The sequence below is a fragment of the Rissa tridactyla genome, chromosome 15, assembly GCF_028500815.1.
Source record: "Rissa tridactyla isolate bRisTri1 chromosome 15, bRisTri1.patW.cur.20221130, whole genome shotgun sequence".
In the NCBI taxonomy this organism is placed as follows: Eukaryota; Metazoa; Chordata; class Aves; order Charadriiformes; family Laridae; genus Rissa; species Rissa tridactyla.
Genome location: NC_071480.1, coordinates 1,101,221 through 1,111,328, shown reverse-complemented (window position 1 = coordinate 1,111,328; position 10,108 = coordinate 1,101,221). Strand labels below are relative to the sequence as shown.

Sequence of the window (10,108 nt, the reverse complement as noted above, 5' to 3'; positions counted from 1 at the left end):
GCCTTGAGTACTCTAGATTCTCTCCTTAACACTCTTGACAAATTATTTATAGATGTATTCACATAGTCAGTAAGATATAAAAATGTTCTAATTATATCATTCAAATCAAATGAAAATTATGCCCTTAGTTTGCCAGACAATGCTTTGCCAAAGAAGGTTTGCCAGAAATGTTTTGACCGAAGAAAGGGGGAGCATCTGCAGCATCTGCAGAGGAGAAGCTATAAAATCTCCCAGGGACAAGTCTGGCCTGTCTCCACAGAAGGCTTCAAGGTAAGTGCATGCATTTTGTGAGCCTGAAGAAAGAGGACAATGTCCTTGCAATATCCCATTCCATTTTTCCTGCCTCTGGCAACCATTTCCACGAGGCAGTGCCCATGTGTACAAAAAATTTCAATATAATTTCAATGCATGTCTGTATCTTCAGTCTATAATTTATCTCTGGAATTCCATGCAGCAATAAGAAACAACTGCCATTCCTATTTTACAGGGCTGGCCACTTTCCAGGACACAAGCCTTTCTCCAAAGGTAACGATCTGATTTATGCACTCCTAGTGTACAGCCTGAGACAGGACTTTTATACAGCTGCATGAGCTCTCTTCATAAATCCTCTTATATTTCTGCTGACTTTTCCTTAGGCTAGGTTGCTGAAAATAGGGAAGATCTAAGAAGTAAAGTAATTTTTCATTTTTAGCACACAAGGTAATGCTTTAACAAGACGTACTCTATTGAAAATTCATCAGTCATAAGTAAGGACCATAACAGAGAGTGATTTTCTCTGGCTGTAGATTCCTTTATGTGAAGACCTCAAATCTGGTCAGAATTTATCAAGTTAACACATTGCAGTCAATATTCAGAAGATGTTCTATTTACTGTTATAAGTATTTTGGAAGACTAAGTCTCACTCTTAACTTAACTTAACTTAAAAGTACCTAAGTGGTTGCTTCTAAGAGATTTTCTGGGACAATACCTAGCAATTTATTAGATAAAAAGCAAGTAGTTTTCTCACTGCTATGGATTTTGTTATTATTCTCAGTGATCCACAATCATTTTTTCCCCACCAGACACCTCTGCTGACGGGCTTTCAATAAAGCCCAGCCATGGCCTCTGCAGACTCTGAGATGGCCGTCTTTGGGGAGGCAGCTCCTTACCTCCGAAAGTCAGAAAAGGAAAGAATTGCGGCCCAGAACAAGCCGTTTGATGCCAAGACATCCGTCTTTGTGGTGCATGCAAAGGAATCCTTTGTGAAAGGGACAATCCAGAGCAGAGAAACAGGGAAGGTCACCGTCAAGACTGAAGCAGGAGAGGTGAGTGAAAAACAAGGCTGAAGGACACCATTTGATTCCAAATATCAGCTCTTAGCTGACATACATGGACCTTCTGTTTCCTTGGCAGACCCTGACCGTGAAGGAAGATCAGGTCTTCTCCATGAACCCTCCCAAGTACGACAAAATTGAGGACATGGCCATGATGACCCACCTCCACGAACCCGCTGTGCTGTACAACCTCAAAGAGCGTTATGCAGCCTGGATGATCTACGTAAGTACCAGCAGCACTCTGCCTTTGGGTAGCTAGGAGGAACCGCTCTGCCAGGCTAAGTGGAAGCCAACGTGCCGTCTCCCTTCCTTGCAGACCTACTCGGGTCTCTTCTGCGTCACTGTCAACCCCTACAAGTGGCTGCCGGTGTACAACCCGGAGGTGGTGTTGGCCTACCGAGGCAAGAAGCGCCAGGAGGCCCCTCCACACATCTTCTCCATCTCTGACAACGCCTATCAGTTCATGCTGACTGGTGAGTTGATCATTTTCTTTAAAATTATTTGACTGTGAACACTCACTGAGGATAAAAAAAATTTTTTCTCTGCAAAATAGTTCAGTCTAATATTTTTGGGAGGAGGGTGGATGACCTCTCATCATTGGAAATGTTTTCGTAACTGGACACCATTATTGAGATCATGTTTCTAACAATCAACATTAGAATTTGCTGTCCAAGATATTCAGGAGGATATTGTTTAACGCTGAATACAGTGTCAGCTTTTACTTCAAAGAAATTTGGAGGAACTTTTAAAGTTCTGATTTTTTGATGTAAAGGGAAAGGAGATTCAACTTTGAAGCCAATGCTTCCTGTGGTGTTTTTACGAAAACTCAGGAAGCAGTCCTAGTCAGACATTACAGTGATACCTGCTCAGAAAAGCGATACTTCCTCCCTCCGTCTCAGAAACAATTTCTTCTTTTCCATTCATTATTATAAACGCAAGCAATAAGCAAGAAGGGTCCTGACATCTTTTCTAGTTTTCCAGAATTTCACAGAAGAGCAGATTAGTCAGAAGAATATTAAACAAAGCAAGGTATATTTTAATTTGTTAGAATAAATCTTTCCCCCTCCTCCCTCTCCAATTACCGTATTTAATTCTGGAGCATTTGGAGCAGTAAGAAGGTTGATTTGAATAGAAGATGACGAAAATGGAACAATAGTAAATTGATATGTGGTTAGCGTGCCGTATCATGGCAACGTTTATGTAGGTCATCATACGCTTACTCTCGCTGGCACCTTCATGACGTATGCAGGAACGTGGTGATTGCAAATTCAGACTTTTCCACTGGGAGTTAGTTACCTAATGGCTCAGTCTCTTCAGACTGCATGCAGATTATTGGAAAACTGCATCCTCGAGGCTTAGACCAAATTTAAATAATCTGTCAAAAATCACTTTGAAACCTAGTCCACTTACTTACACAGCCTATCAAGGCAGGTTATTAAACATACATAGACTTTCTTCCAAACATAACTCTGGCTAGTGAAGTGTGAAAACACAAGACATGCAAAATTAAAGATTTGAGAACAACTTGCAGCAGGTGTAAAAACTTATGCTTATTTCTTTTCCAAATACATAAGGAGCAGAAGGGTTTAAAATGAGCCTGTAGAGTCTGTACTGACACAGTCAAAATTTAAAAAGACAACTTGGAAAATATAAGGTCCTATCAATAACCATACGAGATTTTTAATTTGTTTACCTTAAAGCAGCGTGGGAAGCATTCATTTCTGGACCTCCTCCTCATAGTGGGATTCATCAGAGGAACTTCTGATTGAAGTGTCCTTAAAAAAACCCAAAACAACAATAAAATAAACACTAGCAAATTGCCAGGATAGAGTTCAACAAGGCATTCCAATGGAACTTTACCGACCAAAAATTCTCACTGAAAAATGCCTGGAAAACAGCGAGGGCTACACTAACTTTTGAAAAGAGTTGTGAGGGAGTTTTAAAGAACAGCCTACCCGTAAGCTTGATTTTTGTAAAAGACAAAGTGTCAGCAATTTCTAAGCAAGGTAATTACTGTGCATGGGAATATATGTGACTTACCAAGAAGAAAAAGATGCATTTTTTTTAAAGGGAAGTCTTGCCTTACAAAACTACTGATTGTTTTTAATAAAGGAGAGCTGGTCAAGGTAACCTATCTGAATTCAACAAACATCTTCAGTACGGTTGATAAAGCAGCTATTCTTAGCATAATCCGTTATGCTTACATTCACTACCAGCTATAGAATTGAGAAGGTTCAAAAAGAATTGGTTAAGAAAAAGGAAGACATGGCAAAAATAGGGTTTTTTTTTCCGCTTCTCACAGCGCAAAATTTTTCTCAATGAAGTTGCACTGGGATCTTTTCTGGGAGTTCTGCTGTTCAGCATTTTTTAAATGATCTAGAAATGCTGACAAGCTTTCTGATTCTGCTGCTTTTGTTATCGATATCCTTTAATAGAGCTTCAAAAACTTTTGCTCAGTGATCAGAAATCTACAAAATAACAAGTTGAAAGGTGGAGAACACTGAGTCAGAAATAGAGACCGAAACAGAAACCATCATTATGTCATGGTGGTACCCAAGGAATGTCTGTACTTTGTGTACTGTGTGCATTTCTGCCCTTCCTTTTTCAAAAAAGAATATAGTAGAAATGGAACAGGTCAAGACAAAGGTGACAAAAGTTGAAGCGACACAAAAAGAACGGAGCATCGGTTAAAAATACAACCAGAGAAAATTCTGGAAGGCAAACTCAGCCCAAGCTATTACACACAAGACCATCAAATCTAGCTCTGGAAGTCCCAAAATTTCAATATGCTGGTGTATGGGAGAGTATTCTGGTCAAAGGTTACTATATGCTTCTGTTTTTTTTGTGATTTTCTTTAGGCAATAAAGGAATTGGCCACTCACCAAAAAAATATCTAGGGGGGCCTATGGTCCGATCAGTAGTGCCTCTTCTTACGTTATAAAGTTTATGAGAAGCACGTGTTCCAGTTCACTTTAGCTTACAGATTACAAAAATACTCCTTAGTTGCAGTCCTTTTCATAAAGAAGATTGACATGAAGAGAATATCCAGAAAAAGAAGCGCGGATGCTACAACAGCTATCTACCTCAGTCTTGACATGAGCTTCCCATCTATAGCTGGGAACTTTAAAATGTGGAAAAGGAATTAGAGGTGAAGGTACACAGGTTTATAAAAGGAATTGAATGCCTACTGCTAGTGCACCTTCTAAAAGTCCCAGGAATATTTTTATCGGGAACATTCGTGATACATATTACTAATCGCTTTGCTTCTGCCTCTTTCACAGATCGCGAGAACCAGTCGATCCTGATCACGTATGTACATCCCTGCTCGGGTCCCTGCGGGGCTGCCCGGTGCCAGGGGTACACCTGCCTGACCGCACGCTCTCTGTTTCTCTCTTTGGTTTGACAGCGGAGAATCCGGTGCAGGGAAGACTGTGAACACAAAGCGTGTCATCCAGTACTTTGCAACAATTGCAGCGAGCGGGGAGAAGAAGAAGGAAGAGCAGTCCTCAGGCAAAATGCAGGTGAGTCAGGAAGAACAGACTGAATGTTTGACGTGTAATTTCCATGTAAACCAAACACTGTAATTGAATAATTATCCTCCTGCAGGGAACGCTTGAGGATCAAATCATCAGCGCTAACCCACTGCTGGAGGCTTTTGGAAACGCCAAGACCGTGAGGAACGACAACTCCTCACGTTTTGTAAGTTGTTGCTTTAGACAAAATCCCTCCTCACTATAACAGTGGTGATGTGCTAGTGGTATTCCCACATAAGGAGATGGCAATGAAATGCACCTAGGCCAAAATTCTTCTTCTTCTCCTTAACAGGGCAAATTCATCAGAATCCACTTTGGAGCCACGGGCAAACTGGCTTCTGCTGACATTGAAACTTGTAAGAGACTCTCCTGGCCTGATCCCATTCCTTACAAAATTCCCACCTCCATGTGTGTTCCTCTGCCTAACTCTGTCCTACTGTTCTTGCCAGATCTGCTGGAGAAGTCCAGAGTCACTTTCCAGCTGAAAGCAGAAAGAAGCTACCACATATTTTATCAGATCACCTCCAACAAGAAGCCAGAGCTGATTGGTAGGAATATCAGTAACTTTTTTTGAGAATAGCTCATTGTGTTGTCTGGAAAGCTAAATTAAGTTTGTTTTTGTTCTTTTATTGCTTTCAGACATGCTCCTCATTACCACCAACCCTTATGATTTCCACTTCGTAAGTCAAGGTGAAATCACTGTTCCCAGCATTGATGACCAGGAGGAGCTCATGGCTACAGATGTAAGTAACTTACAGATGCAGGTAAAACAGGTCATCTGGTGGATAAGAGCCCTGGTACATATTTACTTTACTGTTTCTCTTGCCAGAGTGCCATTGACATCCTGGGCTTCACTGCTGATGAAAAGACCGCCATCTACAAGCTGACAGGGGCTGTCATGCACTATGGGAACCTGAAGTTCAAGCAGAAACAACGAGAGGAGCAGGCAGAGCCCGATGGCACAGAAGGTACCAGCAGATTCAGCAAACTTTCCAAAAGATATTGTCTTTGTCACTAAAAGAGGGACTTACGCAGATTTCAGGCTTCAAGTATGCAAAAGTGTAACTAAAACAATATTTGTTTGATGGCTAGATGAGAGTTGAGACGTATCTCATGTAATGATACCTGTATTTTTATTCTGTAACTACTTAATAAGAGATCTGGTGTACACTGCCAGGAAGCCAGGAGGCATGGTTGTTAATTTCTGTAACATTATTAGTCATGTTTAGCAATCTCTATCTATTGTGGAGTAGTGAAGTAGGTCAGTTCTAACAAGGTGGGAGACTGTGCTCCTATTAACTCTCACCTATTGGGGGGAACTCTGATGTGAGCTGTGTATTTGATCAGTCTCTGTCACAGGGTGAAGTATAATCCATGCCTCCAGCTCTCTGAGTGATGAATCCTCTTGCAATATGACTAGAAAGAGTGAAGTCCCGCAGTCATGCCTGGAAAAGGATGAAAGCGATGAGTTCTCTTGAAGAACTTTTGTAGAAACTGAAGCTCAGAAAGTGTTGTAAGCTGAATCCTGAAGACAACAGAGAAATTAGCTTTGTAGCTTTGATTCAGACATTTTTTGTGTAACAGTGAACATTGCTGTTCCTTTTGAGACAGTCCCTCAAGGACCATATTTTAGGAATTGATCAATATTTCTTTCTCTCTTGCTCTTTTCTGGAGTTTAGTGGCTGACAAGGCTGCGTACCTGATGGGTCTGAACTCAGCAGACCTGCTCAAGGCACTGTGCTACCCTCGAGTCAAGGTGGGGAATGAATATGTGACCAAGGGTCAAACCGTGCAGCAGGTAGGAAATAAAGGTTAAACCTGGAACATGCTTTGGTAGTTCTGTTGATTCTCCTCTGCTGTGTATAGTAACCTCCAAACCTTTCTCCTTTCTTTAGGTGAACAATTCAGTGGGTGCCCTGGCAAAGGCTGTCTATGAGAAGATGTTCTTGTGGATGGTTGTTCGCATCAACCAACAGCTGGATACCAAGCAGCCCAGACAGTACTTCATTGGTGTCCTGGACATTGCTGGCTTCGAGATCTTTGATGTAAGGAACACAGTTTTCCTAGCATTTTCATAGAAGGACAATTGAGAGTAATAGGAATTTTGAGATACATTTTTAATAGAAGTTAGGATCTTCCTACACTTATTTGCAGGGCTTTTGGAATCACCTTTTTAATTCTGAAAAAAAAATAAATAGAAAACTAATCTCTGAATTACACTGATTTTGAAATCTTCTTTCTTTTCTACATGCAAAGCCTATCCTAGAGTGAAAGCATAGGAAAACTACACAGGAAGAGGTTTTGTATTTCATAGAATCATAGAATGTTTTAGGTTGGAAGGGACCTTAAAGATCATCCAGTTCCAACCTCCCTGACTAGGTTGCTCAAAGCCCCGTCCAGCCTGGCCTTGAACACTTCCAGGGATGGGGCAGCCACAGCTTCTCTGGGCAACCTGGGCCCACCACACGCATAGTGAAAAATGTTTTCCTGGTATCTAATCTAAATCTACCCTCTTCCAGTTTGAAGCCATTACCCCTCATCCTATCACTACATGCCCTTATAAAAAGTCCTTCTCCAGCTTTCTAGTAAGCTCCCTTCAGATACTGGAAGGCTGCTAAAAGGTATCCCCAAAGCCTTCTCTTCTCCAGGCTGAACAACTCCAACTCTCTCAGCCTGTCTCAGAGATGTGCTCCAGCCCTCTTATCATCTTCGTGGCCTTCCTCTGGACCTGCTCCAACCGGTCCATATCCTTTTTGTGCTGAGGACTCCAAAGCCGGATGCAGCACTACAAGTGGAGTCTTATGAGAGAGGAGCAGAGGGGCAGAATTACCTCCCTTGACCTGCTGACCACACTTCATTTGACACAGCCCAGGATATGGTTGGCTTTCTGGGTTGCAAGCGTGCATTGCCAGCTCATGTTGAGCTTCTCATCAACCAACACCTCCAAGTCCTTCTCCTCATCATCCTCCCGATTTAAAGTATCAGCCATGATGAATTAGGATTGCACAATAAAACACCTTGCTATTATTGCTGAACCTTGAAAATGTTGCGTATCTTTTTATGTCTGGCAGTTCAACAGCTTTGAGCAGCTGTGCATCAATTTCACCAATGAGAAACTGCAACAGTTCTTCAACCACCACATGTTCGTGCTGGAGCAGGAGGAGTACAAGAAGGAAGGGATTGAATGGACATTCATTGACTTTGGGATGGACCTCGCTGCCTGCATTGAGCTCATTGAGAAGGTATCCTTCCTGTTCCAGTGTATTATATGGTGGATCTTCCATTCTTGCCAAGAAACTTACTTAAGAAGCATGTGAGAATATTCTGGCTTTTTCAAATATTTACTGTGTGAAAGTGGCAAGAGGGTGGAAATGTTTTTGGATATCATATTCAGATATCAGGACTTTTGGTGAGAGTATTCACTTTTAGATTACAAAATAAAGTTACATAAAAGATTGTCATGTTCTTTAAGTAAATCAGCTTTATGGAGAGGATAGTATTTAGCTATGTTGTAATATTTTCATCAGCAAAGGCATTTACATAAGTTCAAATGAAACAGCAACACTGAAAAAAGTTGAGCGTTCGTTGATTTTCTCTGACCTATTGTCATGAAATGCACAGATACAGCATTCTCTTTTGATTCCAGGAACTTTCCAACCAAGGCATGTCTGCTTTCTAATCTGTTTCTCCCTCTTGTCTGTTGCAATGTCTTCCAGCCCATGGGCATCTTCTCCATCCTGGAAGAGGAGTGCATGTTCCCCAAGGCAACTGACACCTCTTTCAAGAACAAGCTCTATGACCAGCACCTGGGCAAGTCCAGCAACTTCCAGAAGCCCAAGCCTGCCAAAGGCAAGGCTGAGGCCCACTTCTCCCTGGTGCACTATGCTGGCACAGTGGACTACAACATCACTGGCTGGCTTGAGAAGAACAAGGATCCCCTGAATGAAACTGTCATTGGGTTGTACCAAAAATCATCAGTGAAGACACTGGCGTTACTCTTTGCCAACTATGGTGGAGCAGATGCAGGTCAGCTTTGTAAAAATTGTATTTTCAGTGTGGTACAATGTTGACATATAATTAAAGCAGTAAACACTAAACATTTAAAGTTGTTTTGTATTCTGTAGTCTCCAATTTGCAACATCCATATTTTAATATTTTTTTTTCTTTTCTTCCATTTGCAGAGGCTGCTGGTGGTGGTGGCAAAAAGGGTGGGAAGAAGAAGGGTTCTTCTTTCCAGACTGTCTCAGCTCTTTTCCGGGTACAGTACTGCATTTATTTTCTCTTTATAATATGATGAAGGGCAGCAAGCTAATATTAAATTTGAAAGGGATATTTTGCATTGCTGTAACAGTGGTAAAATTCTTTGGAAATTCCACATCAGATTTTCAAGGATAATTTTCACTATTGATAAAATAAGCATTCAGTCTTCAAAGATCATGAAAATCTAATCCTAGATCCTGGTTGGTGGTTTTTTGTTTGTTTGTTTGTTTGGTTTTTTAAGATATCATTTTTTGTATTTTTGTTTCTTTGGGTCAGACCAGAAATATAACTTTAGCATTCCTGCATTTCTGCGAGTTTGATATATTGGGGAATTGAGAGTCTCTTTATAAATATTCTTCAAGAAGATATTTACCTTATTTGAAAATAAACCCACCTGTTTAAACTTAAGGAGATTGACTTTAGAAGGCAGAAAATGAGAAATCTAAAAGTTAATTACTTTCTGCGAAAGTGTGAAATTGTATAGCTTACACTGGATCAATAGCAACATAGTAGTATTTCAGGCTTTAAAAACGGTGTTCAAGATCTTCAAATAGAAGAAATATTCAGTTTCTGTGGCTTTACCTAAATGTTCTGAAACCCAGCTAATTTTGAGAAGTCATAAAGTCATTACCATGGGTTTGACGCATCAAACACTGGACATAGGAAACTCACATTACTAACTGGTCACTCTAGGAGAACTTAAACAAGCTGATGACCAATCTACGGAGCACTCACCCCCATTTTGTCCGTTGCATCATCCCAAATGAAACAAAAACACCTGGTAAGACGCTCAGGCAAAAAGACAACTTGTATACATCCATTCCTATCTGCATTGGAAACCGTGGTATTCATTTACGCTCTGATTTTCTAGGTGCCATGGAGCATGAACTGGTACTTCACCAGCTGCGGTGTAACGGCGTGCTAGAAGGCATCAGAATTTGCAGGAAAGGTTTCCCCAGCAGAGTTCTCTATGCTGACTTCAAACAGAGGTAAGAGCACTGC

At 41.0% G+C, this 10,108-nt stretch overlaps 1 protein-coding gene across 1 annotated transcript in view; it reads left to right on the top strand.

The window, feature by feature from the left end:
- Window positions 1–442: 442 nt before the first annotated feature.
- Window positions 443–10,108, top strand: part of LOC128918081 (uncharacterized) — a 54,787-nt gene continuing 45,121 nt past the window's right edge. The window contains 18 exon segments of the mRNA XM_054221957.1: window positions 443–525; window positions 1,062–1,304; window positions 1,393–1,536; window positions 1,630–1,786; window positions 4,595–4,622; window positions 4,720–4,834; window positions 4,920–5,012; window positions 5,139–5,202; window positions 5,296–5,394; window positions 5,486–5,589; window positions 5,676–5,814; window positions 6,526–6,644; window positions 6,742–6,891; window positions 7,918–8,088; window positions 8,563–8,872; window positions 9,028–9,104; window positions 9,800–9,887; window positions 9,978–10,095. Of these exon segments, the coding sequence (XP_054077932.1) occupies window positions 1,098–1,304; window positions 1,393–1,536; window positions 1,630–1,786; window positions 4,595–4,622; window positions 4,720–4,834; window positions 4,920–5,012; window positions 5,139–5,202; window positions 5,296–5,394; window positions 5,486–5,589; window positions 5,676–5,814; window positions 6,526–6,644; window positions 6,742–6,891; window positions 7,918–8,088; window positions 8,563–8,872; window positions 9,028–9,104; window positions 9,800–9,887; window positions 9,978–10,095 (2,183 nt within the window). The 5' untranslated portion in view covers window positions 443–525; window positions 1,062–1,097.